The sequence below is a fragment of the Chlorocebus sabaeus genome, chromosome 17 (assembly GCF_047675955.1).
Source record: "Chlorocebus sabaeus isolate Y175 chromosome 17, mChlSab1.0.hap1, whole genome shotgun sequence".
NCBI lineage: Eukaryota > Metazoa > Chordata > Mammalia > Primates > Cercopithecidae > Chlorocebus > Chlorocebus sabaeus.
In genome coordinates this window covers 47,694,791-47,714,382 of record NC_132920.1, presented here as the reverse complement: position 1 = coordinate 47,714,382, position 19,592 = coordinate 47,694,791, and the positions used below count along the sequence as shown (strand labels likewise).

Genomic DNA, 19,592 nt, shown 5'->3' with positions numbered 1-19,592 from the left:
TGCAGATTGCTTTGGGTGGTATGGAAGTTTTAACAATATTGATTCTTCTAATCCTTAAAGATGGAGTATTTTTCCATTTTTTTGTGTGTGTCTTCTTCAATTCCTTGCCTCAATGTTTTCTTTGCATATATCTAGGTTGGATTCCATAGTATTCTTGGTTTTGTGGCCTGATGCTTTTAATCACTTTTAGAAAATTGAAAACCAGTATATCTTCAAATACAGTTTCTGCTCCATTTGTTTCTCCTTCCTATCTGGTCCTCCAATTACATATACATTAGACCTTCCCACTGTACAGTCATCCCTCTGTATATACAGAGGATTGGTGCCAAGACCCTCACGTATACCAAAAGCACACATACTCAAATCCGATGGTGAGCACCGTGGAACTTGCCTACACAAAAGTTGGTTCTCCTCATATGCAGGTTTTGTATTCTCATGAATACTGTATTTTTATTCCCCATTAGGCCAAAAAAAAAGTCTGTGTATACGTGGACCCCACATAGTTCAAACTCACGTTGTTCAAGAGTCAACCATATTCTTTATGTATCTTAAGGTCTTTTCTGTATTTTCTATCTTTTTTTCTCCTTATGTTTCAGTTCAGATATTTTCTTTTAAAAATATACACGCATATACTAACATTTGTGCATATATACTTACATATATAAGTAAACAAATTCATTTAAGCTTAGGTTGACTCATATTCATATATACTTATAAGGTTCTACTTCTGCCAAAATTATCAACCCCATCTTTTATTACTTCTAACATATATTAAGCATAGTTACTTTAAAGCTTATATCTAGTATCTCTAATATCTAGATTCCCTAAAGGCCAGGTTCCATTGTCTGTTGTTCCTGGTTTCTAGCCATGTGTCATATCTACAAGTATGCCTAATTATTTCTGAATGAGTATAAGACACAAAAGATTTATAGGAAAACACAGAGATAATTTAAAACTCTAGATGATGTTTTCTTCTCTAGAGAATAAAGGTTTACTTTCATTCTTTCAGTAAGCTAACGTAGGGATAGTAAAAATCCCAGGTCACCGTTCTCCCATCAAGAATTGAAATGATTAGAAGTTGAACTTCAGTGTTCTTCAGAGCTAGGTCTATTTCTATTTCATACTTCCTCCTACAGTAAATCCTTTTAGGGACTAAATCAAAACCTAGTTCACTAAGATACCTCCTCTTTCATGAGCTTTGAACTCTTAAATGTTGTCTCCTTCAACCCAAAAGTGTATTGAAAGTTCTTTTCATAGTCTAAGCTACCACTTTCAAGATTGGCAAACGCCCCAACAGGAAATATGAGCCCCAATGCAAGATTCACTTTACTGGGCTCTCCTCTTCCCCTCTATCTTGATTTTATGATTCTTCATTTTATTTCTAGCTCTCCTACTCCTAGCACATGACTCTGGCAAATATACATATATATATGTATATATACACATATATATACACACACACACACTCTTCATATAACCATTCTACTTGTTCTCAGCAAGAGATCTGGTCCTCATTTATCACTGCCAGAAGAACATCCTACTTCAACTTTGACTTACATATACTCCCTTGGTTTTTATGATTCTGCTCTGTGATCATTCTCTGTCTATCTCTATGAGCACTCCCTGTCAGTCCTTCTTCAAGAGTTCCTGGTCATCAAGAAACTTCTTAAATGTATATATTCTAAGAAAGTTCTCTTCCCATTCTTACTCTAAGCAATCTTCTTGGATAATCTTACCCATACCCATAAATTTCATACCTAACTTCCAGAATAGCATCTTCCAACTAAACGCTTAATACGAACTCTTAGCAAAAGTTCAGCCAATATGTCGTATCAAATCCCACGTCAAAAGCTGAATTCACATGTTTTCCTCCAGAAACTGTCTCTATTCCATACTTCCTATCTCATTTTCCCATGGTCATAATCATTAGTATCTCATGAGTCAACAAGATGTCAACATAGAACCTTAATTACATTCCTTATGATAGATCCTAACTATATCTCAACGTCTTCAGCAGACAATGCAGTTGAGTCCTTCTAAATCAATCCTACTTTCATATGATTACACTGAGACAATCAGTACATAGTATTCTTCTTACAAGTCTCATTGGTCTAGAGGTAAATGTGCCCAAAAGTGGTCCAAGAAACTGAAAAGGACTTACATTCTATGGTTGGGGAGAGGTTTTCCTCTCTTTCCTGTCAAACGGACAAGAAATCATGTCGCCCTGATTGCCACTCTCAGCATTTTTGTGATCACAAGAGGAGACAATCTGAAGATAAAGTGGACACTAAGGATGGCAGAATGGAAAGATATAATTCAGGTCCATAACAGAATCACTGAGTTGCAGGTCATATGACTCCTACTTCTAGACTTTCAATTATGTGAGATTTTTTTTTCCCTATTGTTTAAGTCAGTTTCAATAAGGACTGATTTTCTGTTCTTTGCACTTGAAACATTTCAGCTTCTTTTCATCCATACCAATTCCACTATCTACGCCACCATTATCTAGCTAAATACTACTAGAAGGAAGCTTCAGAAAAACAAATGTAAGCATGTCATAATCTGGAATCCTTCAGATTTTAAAGAATACTTCATATTACATAATAAGTACTGTATTAAGTATTCCCGATGTATTTTATACCTATTGTGTAAGGCATTAGAGAACCAATGGCAAATAAGGTACAGGTATCTATTCACACACCTTTTCCCTCATGGAGTTTAATCAAGTGCAGGGTAAAGAATACCTCAAAACAAACATCTAAACTAATATGTAACAGACAATAATGGGAAATACCTACTTTTAAATAGTGTTAAGGAAGCAAAATTTTAAGCTGGAATCTAAAAGATGAGAAAAATCTACCCATGAAAGATTCTGAGAGAAGTACAATTCCAGAGAAAGAAGGATGTCCCCTAAAACATTATGTATTTAGGCAGAAAGTATGAACTGCAAACATGGAACTGCAAACACACAGAAAGCAGTAAATGTAAATAAATCCAACCACTGACTGGGAATCCGAAGTATACAAATGGTGGCTGAGGACATGTGTCTACAATAATAGAACTCAGAAGGAAATGCTCCTAAAGCAGAAGTGAGCAGATTCACTGCTTCTACCAGTAAAAGTATAGAAACAGACTGGCCTTCAGCATCATTTTATGCTCTTTCTGTGGGTATGACTGTGTATGAGTGTAAAGAAGTGAGGAGGACATATAGATAAAAATTACCATTTAAGTGATTTTATAAGAAACAGCACCTTTGTTACCTTCTCCTCTACACATTTATATGCCTCCCTACCTGCACTCCAAAATAATTATGAGTTCCTCCCTTTGTATCGTGAATTCCATACCAATGACATGATGAGTATCTTACTGAAAGATAAATACAAAAAAGGACATCTCAAAAAGCAGGATAGGGGCCGGGCGCGGTGGCTCAAGCCTGTATCCCAGCACTTTGGGAGGCCGAGACGGGCGGATCACGAGGTCAGGAGATCGAGACCATCCTGGCTAACACAGTGAAACCCCGTCTCTACTAAAAAATACAAAACACCAGCCGGGCGAGGTGGCGGCGCCTGTAGTCCCAGCTACTCGGGAGGCTGAGACAGGAGAATGGCGTGAACCCGGGAGGCGGAGCTTGCAGTGAGCTGAGATCCGGCCACTGCACTCCAGCCTGGGCGGCAGAGCAAGACTCTGTCTCAAAAAAAAAAAAAAAAAAAAAAAAAGCAGGATAACTTGTGCTTCAAAGTGGTGATATTATTACCATTCTGGGACACAGCCTGCCCAGATTTTAGGTACTTCTGGGAAAATGAAAACAACAGAGGGGCAGAAAACTGCTAAGCAGGTTTGAGAAAATCCACGTGGTGGCCTGGGACAGAAAGTAGAAAGTGAGAATTTACACATTTGGGAAAATATCCCATGAAATAATGGGGAGTCACTGAAGAGTCTGGAATAGAGGGGTGATCAGTTTCATGGTTTCTAAGTATTTCTTCCCCGCCCCCCACCCCACCCCCACCGCAACAGAACAGAGCTTATCGAAGGATACCTCCCATGGAACTTAGGTTTTATCCTAAGATCATAAGATCTTAGGATCATAAGATAAAAACCATGAACAAAAATACAAATGAAAAATACCTTATTTCCTTCTTGGAAGGCTTACGATGCTTCAAATTGATCCTAGCCATAGTCTGAAAATGCTCCCTGTCTCAACTATGGGAACAAGGGTAGAATTTTGATTTATGTTTATTGTTACTTAGTAAAACATAATTTAACAATATTTAATATTCAACCGGCTCTCTCTCAATGCACATGTCCAAAGGTCACTGGCAACACTGACATTTTTCTTATTCATGGTATTCTTATTCATGGTATTCTTATTCATGATCTATTAAAGGCATATCAGGTTTATGAGAACATTCTGAAAATACTTAAAATCATTTCCCTTGTTATGCCTTGTCTTGTTTATCCTACATACCAAAAAATTCTCATATTTACCCTTAAACTCCAAAACCAACACTTTATATTAAGTTTTCAAGTCATTCCAGGTGAACAGTTCTTGTGAGATTTTTAAATGGAGGGAAAATGTCTTTTATATTTATTCACATATTTACTACTTCTGGCATTCTTCATTGCTTTGAGTAATACCAACTGCCAATCTAGTATTGTTTTCCTTCTATCAAAAATAATTTCTTTTAACATTTTCTGTAATATACTTCTACTGGCAATAAGTTCTCTGAGATTTTGTCTCAAAAGGTTTTAATTTTACCCCATTTCCAAAAGGTATTTTTGTTAGGTAGAAAACTATAGGTTGACAGTTATTTTCTTCCCGGCTTTAAACTTTTTGTCATAAATTTGCATCAAATTAAAATTTTCAGCCATTATTTCTTTCAATTTTTTTCATGTCCCCATTCTCTCACCTTTCCATTAGGTACCCCAATTACAGGTCAGTAAAACCACTTCATATTGTCATTCAGGTAACCAATATTCTGTTCACTTTTTTTCTATACATTTTTAATGATTCTATTGCTATGTCTTCAAGTTCACTAACATTTTATTCTGCAGTTTCCAATCTACTGGACATTCAGTGTTTCTCACTTCAGATACTATATTCTTCTTTTCTAAAAGTTCAATTTGGGTCTTTCTTATATTTTCCAGTTTTCACACTATTATGTTCACATTTTCTTCTACCTTTTTAAACACATGGGAAATGTTTATAGTAGCTGTTTTAATGTACTTGCCGTCTATCTCCGCCACCTCTGTCATTTCTTGCTCTTTTCTGCTGATTTTTCTTCCCTGGTTGTGGATTGCTATTTTCTTGCTCTTTCTATGCCTGGCAATCTTTAATCAGACAATGGACGTTGTGATTTTCACTCTCTTGAATATAAAATTTTATTATATGCTTTTAAGTTGTGCTGAATTTTATTCTGGAATTTGTGGGCCATATTTCCAAGATAGAGGCAGAGAAGCCTTTAGTCTAAGGTGATACACTCTTTTATGAACTCTATCCAATGTGCTATATATTATGAGATCTGTCTACTCTGGCTCATGGAAAAATGAACTATTTGTGAGTTACAAAGAGTGCTTCATCTACTGCTTTCCAATGTTTATTTCTCCATTATGGAAGTTTCTTTTCATGCATGTGTAGATCAGTATTCAGGCAAAGCCTCACAGTAAGCTGTCTACAGATCTGAGCACTCTCTGTGCAGTTCCCACCACTCTGGCACTCTGCCCCACAAATTGTAGCTGCCCAGGCCTTCCTAAATACCTATCTCTGCATCCTCAACTCTGCAGGACATCAAGGTCTGTTTGGCTTCCTCCTTTCTGCTGCCTGTAAACTGCTTCTAGACAATAAGCTGTGGTAATTATAGGTCTCACTTCAGTGTCACAGTGACTTATACTGCCTGATGTCCAATATGTGAAAGCCACTGTTTCACATAATTTGTCCAATTTTCTAGTTGTCTAATTATGAGTGTAAATTCGGTCCCTGTCATTCCACCATGGGCAGGATTTTGCATAGATAAATGTAATAAAAATGCATCATCCTCCAATTTTTTTTCTTTTTCTTGAGACTGAGTCTCACTCTGTCGCCCAGGCTGGAGTGCAGTGGCATGATCTCTGCTCCCTGCAAGCTCCGCAACGCGGGTTCACGCCATTCTCTTGCCTTAGCCTCCCAAGTAGCTGGGACTACAGGCGCCCACCACCACGCCCGGCTAGTTTTTTTTTTTTTTGTATTTTTAGTAGAGACAGGGTTTCACCATGTTAGCCAGGATAGTCTTCGATCTCCTGACCTCGTGATCCGCCCGCCTCGGCCTCCCAAAGTGCTGGGATTACAGGCGTGAGACACCGTGCCCGGCCTCCATTTTATTTATAAGAACAACTGACTGATTTTAGGGAAAAGGGGAAGTCACTATTTGAATTTTAACAAAACTGCTGCCTAACTGGTGACATGATTTTTTTTAATAGTAAAAAAAAATAGATAATAAAGCCAGCAATATACCTCTTACATGTGGTTCTACGTATCTTGGTAAGATGAGTTTTTCAAGTAGGACTGATATTACAATTACTAAAAACTGATCTAAGACTCCTACCAAACTAGTTCACAAAGAATTAATCTGAGACTAGTATTTTTATTAGGCATAAACTGTTTGTGCAACGTATTTTTTAAATTCTTAAGAAAAAAGAATATAAAAAACTTCCATTTTGAAAGTAAAAAGAAAGATAAAGCTAGGAAAGTACAGGACATATTCATGGACTAGAGACAGAGTGCTACATTTAGTAAACAAAAAGGGTGGAATATGATATCAAAAATATAATCTGGGGGTCAGTTACTGGAGGGCCTTGAATTTAAACTTTTGATTTTTATCTGAAAACTGAAAATCTTTTCAACAAATGGTGTTGGATCAACTAGACATTCACATGCCAAAAAAAAAAAAAAAAAAAATGAATCTAGACAATGACCTTACAACTTTCACAAAAATTAATTCAAAATGAATCACAAACCTAAATGTAAAACACAAAACTATAAAATTCCTAGAAATTACACAGGAGAAAATCCAGATGGCCTTGAGTATGGCAATGACTTTTCAGATACACCACCAAAGTCATGATCCATAAAAGAAATCATTGATAAGCTTCAAATTTAAAACTTCTGCTCTGTGAAGAAAACACGCCACAGACTGGGAGAAAATATTTGCAGAAGAAATCTAATAAAGGACTGCTATCCAAAATATACAAATAAAGAAACTGAAGGAAAAAAAAACCTGAATAAAAAATGAACAGAAGACCAGAACACTTTACCAAAGATACACAAATGACAATTAAGCATACGAGAAGATATTCAACATCATATATCATTATGGAATTGCAATTGAAAACAAAAGTAAAATACCACTACACACCTATTAGAAAGGCCAAAATCCAAAACACTGAAAATACCAAATGCTGGCTAGAATGTAGAACAGAAATTCTCACTGATTACTGGGGGGAGTACAAAATGGTTCAGCCATATTGGAAGAAGTTTGGCAGTTGCGCCTACAAAACTCAATATACTCTTGTCATATTATCAGGTAATCCCTCTCCTTGGTATTTACCCAAATGAATTGAAAATATGTCCACACAAAGACCTACACACATTTATAGCAGCTCCCCTTATAATTGCCAAAACTTAGAAGCAATCAAGATGTCCCTCAGTAAGTGAGTGGATTAATAAACTGTGGAATATAAAGACATTGAAATACTATTTAATGCTAACAACAAATGCCTCCCAAGCCATGAAAACATATGGAGAAATTTTAAAAGCATATAATTAAGTGAAAGACGCCAGTTTGAAAAGGTTACATGTTGTATGATTCCAACTATGACACTCTGGAAAAGGCAAAACTATGGAGTCATTAAAAAAATTAATGGTTGCCAAGGGTCGATGGGAAAGACAGATGAATAGGTGAGTAAAGAAGGTTTTTAGGGTAGTAATGCTAATTCTGTATGATACTACAATGGTGGATACCAGACATTATACATTTGTCAAAACCCATAATAGGTACAGCACTAGGAGTGAACACTAAAGGAAACTATGGACTTTGAGTGATAAAGAAGTGTCAATGTAGGGAGGCTCACTGACTAACAAATACACCGCTCTGGTACAGAATGTTAACGGTGGGAAAAATTGTGCCTGGGTGAAGAAAGGGAGTATACAGGAACTCTGTACTTTTGGCTCAATTTTGCTGTGAATCTAAAACTGCTCTAAAAAAAAATAGTCTCTCTAAAAAAAAGATCCTGGGCCAGGCACAGAGGCTCACGACTGTAATCCCAGCACTTTTAGCAGGCCAAGGTGGGCGGATCACGAGGTCAGGAGATCGAGACCAACCTGGCTAACGTGGTGAAACCCCGTCTCTACTAAAAAATACAAAAAATTAGCCAGGCGTCGTGATGGGTGCCTGTAGTCCCAGCCACTAGGGAGGCTGAGGCAGGAGAATGGCATGAACCCAGAAGGTGGAGCCGAGATCACGCCACTGCACTCCAGCCTGGGCCAGAGAGTGAGACTCCGTCTCAAAAAAAAAGGATCCTGGCAACAACATGAAGTATGAAAGCCAGAAAAAGAGCTGAAGTGAGAGAAATCAAATAAGAGGATACAGTACTTTAGGCAAGAAACAAGGATGGATTAGACTATAACACTGGGAGAAGAAACAAAAGCATTCTAAAACAGTATTCAAGTTTCCTGATGTATATAAACTAATCTGCTAATGAAATCACTGCATATCTTTATGTACAATGAGAAGGACTTATTTTCTCCAATTTTACAACAAACCAATAAGGTTTTTAGTAAAATACATACGGCACCCTGGAATAACTTTCCAGGTGTACATTATGACAAACACATGCAGTGAGATTAAATAATATGTAATTAATTATTTCCAAGCTTAAGTAGGAACTGGGTCTTCAACCTTCTAAGGAATTTTTTTAAAAACTGAAACACTATAAAAATAATAAAAGCATAGTTATTTAATGCTTAGTTTTCTTACAGTCTGTTAAATAACTATGAATAAAGACAACATCCTACTAAAGTAATAGTTTAATTTTTTAATGGATGTAAATTGTTATCTGTTTGAGAAAGCACAATTTTGTACCAATCTTAAATGAACTACTCCCTCCTAGAAAACTCCAAGCATTGTAAAATAAATACTGAATACCTGTTAAAAATCAGTGTAAATGACTCAGTGTGAAGAAACAGATCTCTTTAAAATGACAATAAAAGAAATATTTGTCTTTTTGAAAGTTGAAAATTAGCCTCACCCTTTTCTTCAGGCTTTAAAGAAAAATACTTCTTCTCTGCAGCTATCATTTCAGGCTTTGGAGCTATGGGAAAAAACATTAATACTTTTGTAAGAAGATAGTTTTAAAGCACAGAGACAATTACACTTCTAAAAAGTAAAGATGCATTGAAAAATAACATCAGAAAAAACCATGGTTTAACAGAAAGAACAATGTACCAGAATCACCAGACTCAATTTCTAATCCTGGACCTGCCACTATTACCCTACTCTGTGGTCTCAGTTCCTTCTTTGTCAAATTGAGGTGTTAGAGATCATATCCTCTACCATACTGCAGTCCAGAAGAGCTGTGGTGATGAAAACATTCTCTTTTTTCAGTAGCCAACATGTGACCACTGAGCACTTGAAATGGCACTCTTATGACTGAGACACTGAATTTTTAAATTTTCTTTAATTTTAATTAATTTCAAAAGCCACACATGGTTAGTGGCTACCATATTGCAGAGTAAAGCTATATAATAAACTTTCAACACCAACTTCTAAAAAAATTACTTTTAACTTACGCTTTCTTTGCTCTAGGATTATGTCAGCAAACATAAAGTTAAAACCAAGGGGGAAAAAAAGACTTGGATTATTGTAAAAAACAGTAAATCTTTTAGGAAATAGAAATTTTTATTACACTTGTAAAGAGCAGTTATTTGAAAATAGTAGTTATGGAAGCAAAGAGCTAGATTACAAAACTTTAGCTCTTGAAGACACTTTTCGGTATACCATAATTTATTCATCTGTTTAAAATCATCTACTTCGTTTAACCTTCAGCATATTGTCTGAAAGAGTACGTAAATTATTATGTGAGACATTAACAAATGGATTTCATTTGAAAAGGTAAAATAACGAATTGGCCAGGTCAATATATTAAGTTTTCTAAGACAGTTTAAATTTGATTAATTTTATTAACTCAAAATTACATATAAAGTATCTACATTTTCAAGATCCTTATTTTATACCATTTGTACTTTTAAAAAATGACAGATACTGATGCATGTGAACACTCAATTTTCATATATTTCTGAAAATGTTTACAGACAACATCATACTTGATAAAAATTAATAGTTTGCAATAGATCCAATTTTACCATTTTCGAATTTTAAAAAATTGAAAATAGCAAACTGAATAATGTGTTTCTTACATACCTGGAGCCTTAGCAGGAGGTGGTGGTTTCTTTGGTTTCTGTTAAAATAATAATGGTGGAAACGGTTGACCAGTTTCATATCGAATATAGTTAAACTCTAATTAGTAATAATCTAAATCATACAAATGTCTCTCCTCTTCATTCCGTCCTTGCCAAAAATTATAAAATGCTAAGATTGTAAAAATTACCCAAAAAAACCAATGACAAATTATTTCATTAGAATAAATAGCCTCATTGATCAAAATTCAGTCAAATATTTCAATCCATATTTCAGTGGATTGAATAAACCTTAAAAATCTTAATGAGCAAAAATGTTCTGCTCTGCCTCCCCTAGGTTAAGATTCCTAAGTACCATTTTATCCCTCTTTTGCAGCTGGGGTTGTGGGTAGAGGAGGACTGGCAGAACAAAAAACCTTGTTTTTTGTTTCGTTTTGTTTTGTTTTTTAAAAAGCAGAGTAGCAACAAATAGACTAAGTTTTCATTCTTAACCCTTTGGAACTCTGAAAGGAACAGTTAAAGGCAAAGATGTGTTTTTTCTCAATTTATAAACATTCACTCATTTTTAAGACTTAATACCTTAAAATACTGAGACACATTTCTAAGTATGTGGACTTGGTTTTCACAAATTAAGAATAATCGATAAGCCATAATGTACAAACATAATAAAAGCAGAAAAAATGTATTCTTTAGTAAAAGTATAAAATAAAGCATATGAAGGCTGAATCAATACTGAATGCAATCTAACAAAAGAAAGGCCTCAGATAGCCTAAGCTTCCATAGAGTTAGAGAGTTCAGCATTGTCTTAAACCTAACACGGTAGCCCATCCTGCTGTGTGCTTGCGCTAATGCTCTTTCCCTCTATTTTAAAAACTCCATTATATTCCTCATCCATGGGGAAAGGGGACCAAGTTGTAGGAAGGCAAAGACCACTGATGAATGACTCAGCCTCACTTTTTCTCTGAGAAGTGATACTAAAATAACAAATTCTGTTAAAGAGGCAAAGAGAGCTTCTTGCCCTCCCAAAAAATGCACCAACAGCATATTAGCAATTCCAAAGACCTTAAAATAAACTAAAGCTTTTCAACAATATTAAATAAAATATAATTTCTTCCAGGAAAGTACTAATTTATGTTACCAGGATAGACCGTCCTTCTTAAATTATAAAATAAAGAAGTCCAAGGTTATTTTTCAGCACAGTCGAGAAAGAAACAAAGGAAGAATAAAGTACGGAACTAAAACATCATTTTGTTTTACTATAACTCAAATAACTCCTACCTGAATAGCTACATCTGAAACTCCTTCATAAAAATTATTCAATAACAATGCAAAAAAACTTGTTTACAAAAGATTAGTGGCAAAATGTTCTTTCAAGTATTATCATCATTGAAAAACAAAAGCTTACTGGCAAGTCTTTATCGAGTTCATTTATCTGGACAGCAAAATTGTCTGGAAATACTCCTTCTTTACCATTAAGTTCACCTTTCCACCAGCCAGCTTCTCCAGTCTCCTAAAAAGCAAAATAGAATAATTAAGACAATAAAAGTTATATTTTTTTTTTTAGATAAGGTGTTGCTCTGTTGGCCAGGCTGGAGTGCAGTGATGTAATCATGACTCACTGCAGCCTCAATCTCCTGGGCTCAAGTGATCCTCCCAAGTCAGCCTCCCAAGTGGCTGGGACCACAGGCATGCAACCATAAACTTCTGGGCTCAAATGATCCTCTTGATTTGGTCTCCCAAAGTGCTGGAATTACAGGCATGAGCCACTGTGCCCAGCTGCAACTAAACAGATGACACTGTCCTTCTAAAAGGAAATATTTCCCATGTACTACTTTTAGCAGTAGTTACAAAATTGGGTTTAATTTAAAAAAAGAAAAAAATCTATTTTAAAATTCTATCTATAACATTAAAAGGTTCTCAGAGAAAAGAGGAGAAAGATAAAACAAGGCCGGGCATGGTGGCTCACACCTGTAATTGCAGCATTTTGGGAGGCTGAGGTGGGTGGAACACCTGAGGTCAGGAGTTTGAGACCAGCCTGACGAACAAGGTGAAACCCCATCTCTACTAAAAATACAAACATTAGCCGGGCATCGTGACAGGCACCTGTAGTCCCCCAGCTACTTGGGAGGCTGAGACATAAGAATTGCTTAAACTCGGGAGGCGGAAGTTGCGGTGAGCCGAGATCACACCACTGCACTCCAGTCTGGGTGACAGAGTGAGACTCCGTCTCAAAAAAAAAAGATACAATGAAAGGAAGTGGAAAAGAGACGAAGGTGGAGAGGGAGAATATGAATTTCCAAACTGTATCTTTCTTAACATTCTTAACACTTTATATACTAAATATTAATCACATTATTCAGCTGCTTTAAAAATTAACGAGATTTGACCAGGCACAGTGGATCATGCTTTGTAATCCCAGCAACTTCAGAGGCTGATGTGGGAAGATCGCTTGATGCCAGGAGTTTGCAAGACCACCCTGGGCAACATAGCAAGACCCTGTTTCTACAAAAAAAATTTGAAAAAAAAAAAAATTATTCAGGTACAATGGGATGCAACTGTAGTCCCAGTTACTTGAGAGGCTGAGGCAGGAGGATCACTTGTGCCCATGAGCTCAAGGCTGCAGTGAGCTATGATCACACCACTGCACACCAGCCTGGGCGGCAAAAAAAAAAAAAGACCTTGTCTTTAAATTTTTTTCTTTTTAAATTAACAAGACTTTCTAAGTTTCTTCTAAATATTCACCACCCTTGCATGAAAAATTAGGTGTAATCAGTGCAAATTACATTAATATGAAAATTTACATAAATTTATAAAATTCTTGCTAAATGATTTTATCTGCAGTTGCCACTAAAACAAAAAAGGTAACTATGTGAGATGATAGATATGTCAATTTGCTTCACTATAATAACCTTTTTACTACTATGTATCCTATAACATCATTATCCTTTAAGTATACACAATAAAACTTATTTTAAAAAAACAATTATATACACTATGCCATCTTATAACAAAGTCAATGTAAAACAATGGGGCCAGGTGTGATAGCTCACACCTGTAATCTCAGCACTCCGGGAGGCCAAAGCCAAAGGAATGCTTGAGCTCAAGAGTTCGAGACCAGCCTGGACAACATAGCAAGACTCCATCTCTACTTTAAAAAGGTGTGTGGGGGCAGGGGAATTTCAAAAATTATTCTACAGGGTTATAGCAAAAACCAAATATTTGTAATTTTCCCATAATATAGTTAATATAGGATTCTGCCCACACAAAAGTACTACTGGGTTTTCTCTTTATTTTGTATTAGGATTTATTCCAAGTTGTAAAATCACTTCAATTTTTAAAATGGTGACATCATTTTCCAGAGTATAAAGAGTTTCAGAACCATTTCCACACTGACGGACATTTAGCCTGTTTCCCTATTTTTCTTCTTCCGTTTATATTACGAACAACAATCCAAACGGTAGATAGGAGAAAAAATAGAATGAAGTGGAAGAGAAGAAAGAATAAAAATCTGGGAAGTTGAGGTTAATTTAAAAAAAAAGTAATTACTTAAAAAAAAAAAAAAAAGCAAATATGATGGTTAACAATAATTCCCAATATATAAATTATAACAAATATAGTCAATAAAAGTTAGCTCAAAAAGAGAATGTTCTGAGCACTTATCACATGCCAAGTTTTCAGGACTCAGAAACAAGACAAAGTCCCAGCTCTTCTAGATTCCAGGGTGAATATAAGAACATTCTAGGGTGAATGTATAACTTCTGAAAAATATTTCTATAAATAATTCACTGAAAAACAGAAATATCTTACCTTACTTATCAAATGGATTATCTCCCCCTCTTTAAAAGTAAGTTCATCTTCATTACTACCTTCATAGGCAAATAATGTTCTACAATATTCTTTAGCTGAAATAAAGAATGTAAATAATGTAGCTCACACAAATGGATTCATTCAACAAATATTTATTAAGCCTCTATCTTGTGTAAAGTATACTAAAAGTTATTAAAGATGAACTTAATAATCTATCTTTAAATTTTAAAATACTTATAGTCAATACCATATGTTAAATAACAACTTCATTAATCATTCATTCAAATATTTACTAAGTGTTTGTGATGTTCCAGACACAGATTCAACTACAAGGAGATACATCCATCAACCAACGAAGTACGTCAAAATCCTTGACCTCGTGGTGCTTACATCTAATAGAATTTGCTATTCTAATAAAGCAGTGTAACAAACGCTTCCAACAAGTCTCATGACACATTTGAGTATGTTTCTACTATTCCCAATATGAAAGTTTTATTCAAATACATACCTTTAATTTTACCTTCGCTATCTGTTTTTGTTATCTCCATACTCTGCGTTTTGGATCCCAGTGATGGCAGGATTAAGGGCTAGAATAGAAAAAAAATGGCATAAACTATTTTAAGATAGAACAAAGATAATACTGTTAAAAAAAAGTTTCCATTTACAGTTACCCAGCTTTCCCTAATGGTCCTTATAGCTAAGATAGTAATGTGACTGAAAAATCAGCAATGAAACAGTAAAGGTCTCCAAAGCTCCTTAAATCATAGCTCGGAGCTAAGATTCCTTATCTAAAAGATAATAATCTCTGATGCCCATAGTATATTAACGAGATTTAATTTTAGAATCTCTAAATAAGAGGCTAGGCACCAGTGGTTCATGCCTGAATCCCAACACTTAGGGAGGCCAAGGCAGGAGAACTGCTTGAAACCAGGAGTTCAAGGTTGTAAGTGAGTTATGATTATACCACTGCATTCCAGCCTGGATGACAAGGTGAGACCCTATCTTTACAAAATACAATAAATCAAATACAATAAATAAGAACAACAACACTTGAAAAGTTAAATCCCTGGGCTAAACACTTTGTATAAATAGTGCATACAGGACTAACAGCCTCATAACTATCTGCATTAAGTGGGCACTATTTATACAATAATATAAATTTATATAAGTAATCTGTCCATAGTAAAAGGAATTTAGCCACAGAGCCCAGGTTTTAACCCAGAACTAAACCTTAAACTGAAAGAGGAGAAAAAAAATTATTTATACTTCATTGCTGTCTGAATGTAAATGATTCAGGTACTCTTATGTTCCTCATAACTACAGTCTACTAGACATTTGTCCATTGTAATTTGTAAAGGACTAAGTCCTTTACCACCTTATACTAGTGTTTCCTTAAGTTCTCTACCCAGAAACAACAGTACATTTAACCTTAGATGTCAATACTTAAAAATCTGAACACACTGCTAACTTACCTACCTACCACTGTGTTTTCTGTTTATCTTCTAAGATACTTAACTTTAGTTTTCCCCAACTCTAACCACCATATTTTCCAATCTGGTGTACCTACAAATACAGCAAATGTGCTCCCTACTTTATCAATTCCTGGATCAGTGATCAAAGCAAGCCTGACAAGACCATTATATAGGGTAACCCTGAGACTACAGTCACTAATAACAACTCTTGAGTAGTGGACATTATCAAGGATGATTAAAAGAAAATGTGATCATTAATCAATAAAGTTATTCAATATAATCACAAGCTTTAGAATTGGAAGGAGCACAAGATCATCTAGTCTAATTTCTATCACAATGCAAGAATTGCTTGTCCAACATTCCTAGCTGTTATATAGCTATAGAGCACCACCCCAAAAACCATGAGAATTCCAAACTTTACCTTTAAAACCAAGAATCAATTTGACCCCATAATCCTAATGCCAGATAGTCTCAGAGCTAGGAATGTGTAGGATAGAAAGTGGAAGTTCTCTTTTCTGAACCCAACTCTTCACTGTTACATAAGAAAATAGGTAGCAAGTTAGGAAAGGAAAAAAAAAGTTGAAAGCACCTATCTTAGGAGGAAACTTCATAGTATCTCAATAACCAAAACACAGTCTTTAAATGAGATGTAGCTACACGAATCAAATAAACACTGTAACACTTTAAATTCTTCAGAGTTAAAGAGATAGGACAGAAGGAACTGTGAAAAAATGCTCTACAGACTGTAGCTATTTTACCACCAAAATAACAGCTTAAGGTTTTATTTTAAACCCTCTTTTTAGTTCTTATAATTTATGGTTCATTTACTTTGTTTCATTTCACAATGCCAGCAAAATGCTAATGAAATAAAATTCTCCACACATTCAAAGAAGGTTAGTAAATTTAACAAATGTTGATGATCTAGAGGAAATTTAAGTAGTGCCAAAATATAAAGTAATTTAATACTTTCTAAATCCATTTTAAAACAGTCCATTTTAGGTCTAATTCAAATTAAACATATATTTATTATATACAAAACTAAATTTATATATGGTAGCTTTTAAAAGGCAAAAAAAACTTTCTAATTTTTATTTACACTGTGGTAACTAAAAACCCTAAAGCTTCTACTAAGTATGTTAAATTTACCAAGAAATAAGCATTCTAATTTTATTAGATTCAACCATGAATATCAATCATTGTAAATATGGAGACAAAATTTCTTACAGTCTCCTCATTCATAACCAAATTATTAGTGATCTCAAAAAAAAGAAATCGAACAGAGTTACAAACTGACTTTTACATTTTAAAAATGCTTAATGAGAGAATGAGTGGAGTTAATCTAACTTAAGTCCATCATTACCACCTTTTCTGGTTTTTTCTCTTCTGTTTCACTACTGGATGTTCTTGTCCGAAGTTTCACAGAGCCTTCTTTAAAAATGTCTCCAAATCCAATTCCTCGAATTTTCTTTGGCTGTGTAATTGATCCAGGTGCGGTTTCACTCCCATTTCCCGGAGAAGGTAAAGGTGAAGTAGGCCCACCCAAAACAGTTTCTGAAACAATAATTTGTTTTTGAAGAATGACACCTAGAATCACAAAACGTTTCCCATCCTGTCATAATGTCTACATTCTATATGCCTTCTAATAAAACACAGTAAAATTTAAAAACAACAACAACAAAAAAAAAAACAAATGATTCAGTACTGAAATATCCAGAAGAGCAAGATGCAATTTATGCAGTTTACACATACTTTTTTATTGTGCAAAATAATAATTATTTTAGGTAAATTTAATTAGTAAAATTAAGAAATCCTAATTAGGAAATCATGTCATACGAGGTCCTTAAAAACAGCATGTCAATGTATAGCTTTTGGCCAAAGATGATACAATGTGAGACAAACAATAAAGAGATAAGATTATTTTTTAAAGCTATATGATTCAATCCAATCAAAGTTAGTATGAGTTTCTGAATATAAAAACTGGGAATGTTTATTTTAAAAAGGTCAATAGTTCATAACCTGTTCTTTTAGTTCAGAGACTAGGTAATAGGTCTAATTTTAAAGCATTCAATGGAAACCATTACTATATAATAATAAAAAATTTTTAAGTTTAATATTATATGGGTAAGAACGTTTTTACATTCTTGCTCAGCAACAAGGGTTCTTATGTATAGGCTCAGTAAGTCCATGAACAACCCTATAGAAAACTGTGTGGTTATTTTTATGTACATTTTTCTGGGTAAAACAGGTACAGCTTTCATGAGATCCTCAAAGAGTCTTATAATCTAAGTAAGAAACAAAGTTCTAGAGTAAAAATCCAGAAACACTGAAGACTGGGGGTATAGGGTAAGGAAAAATATGTGGTGACAGTTCACTGAACTGAGGTAGTCTGTTGAAAAATAACAGAACAACAGGGACAATAAAAATAGTAGTTACCGTTTATTCAGAGCTAATTCTGTACCAGGCACTTGGCTAAGCACTGCATATGAATTATCTCATTTTTATAAGCCCACATGAGCTTCTTAACATTAAGCACTATTACTTCTCATTTTACAAATAAAAAAACTTGGACAAAGGGATATTAATGACTTTCCCAGGGACCTACAGGTAGTAACAAAGTCAATTTTTGAAGTGAATTCTAGATGACCCCAAAACCACAGTCTTAAACAATTCAATATAATGGCTCAGACCACAAAGTCTCCAATAAAATGTGAGAATATCTTTCTGCATCAATCGAAATGACCATTTTACAGGTGGTTTGCCAAAACAAGTTATTAACTTAAAAAATATAATGCTAACAAGTATAGTCATCTACCCTAACCATTTTCAATATTATCCTAAGTCACATAGAAGACTGAAGTGGAGAAGATAGTTTCGTAACATATTTTTAAAATTCAACTTCATTGAGAGAATGTTTACAATCAATAAAATGAACCTGTTTTAAATACACATTTCAGTAATATTTGACAAATGTCGCACCATGTAAACACAGCAAGATACAGAACAATTCGTCACACAACACTCGCACACCATCATAGTCGATCCTTCCCCCAAGCCTCAAAAAACCTCTGAACTTCACTGTCACTATACATTTGCCCTTTTTCAAATAAATTATAATCATATAGTACATAAGCTTTTTACATCTACTTCTTTGGCTACACAGAATATATGAGATTCATCCATGCTGTTGCATGTATCCACGCTTCATTCCTTCTTATTGCTGATTAGTATCCCATTGTACAGATATGCTACTATGTATCTATCATTAAGAATGTAGCTCCAGGTTTTTCACAGATGAGCTTTATAAAATTTAGAAAACTCCCTTCTATGCTACTATGTAGCGTTTTCATCATTAAGAACTGAATATGTAAATTCTCTTTCTGCATCTAGTGAAATGACCATATGGTTGTTCCCCTGTAAACTGTTAACACTGTGAATTATATAAACTTTTTAAACCAGCCTTGCATGGATGGAACAGACCCCATTAGTATCATGATGTACTAACCTTTACATATTTTGCTGAGTTTGACGTAACCTTTACATATTTTGCTGAATTTGATGGAATACTTCAAAGATTTCTGTGTCTGTGTTCATGAGAGATAACAATATGTAGTTCCTTTTTTTCAAATTACTTCATGGGGGTTTGATATCAAGGTCATACAGACCTAAGAAATCTGAAAGAATCTGTGTAAGATCAAATGCTTGATAGCACCAGTGAAAATCATCTTGGCTAGAAATTTTCCTTATGTGAAGATTTTTTTATATTAAATACAATTTATTTCACATAGATTATTTAGAATTTCTATTTCTTCTATGTCTGCTCCGGTTAATTATGCTTTTACAAGGGTTTGCATATCTCATCTAAGTTG

The 19,592-nt window shown here is 34.7% G+C and overlaps 1 protein-coding gene across 1 annotated transcript in view; it reads right to left on the bottom strand.

Annotated features, from left to right (window-relative positions):
• The window catches only part of CD2AP (CD2 associated protein), a 151,829-nt gene that overhangs the window by 39,174 nt on the left and 93,063 nt on the right, over positions 1-19,592 (bottom strand). Inside the window, exons 6-11 of the mRNA XM_007972322.3 lie at positions 17,090-17,277; positions 14,763-14,841; positions 14,255-14,349; positions 11,853-11,957; positions 10,452-10,488; positions 9,280-9,342 (exon numbers count right to left, since the gene is read on the bottom strand). Coding sequence (XP_007970513.2) covers positions 9,280-9,342; positions 10,452-10,488; positions 11,853-11,957; positions 14,255-14,349; positions 14,763-14,841; positions 17,090-17,277 — 567 coding nt within the window. The remainder of the gene's footprint in view (positions 1-9,279; positions 9,343-10,451; positions 10,489-11,852; positions 11,958-14,254; positions 14,350-14,762; positions 14,842-17,089; positions 17,278-19,592) is intronic.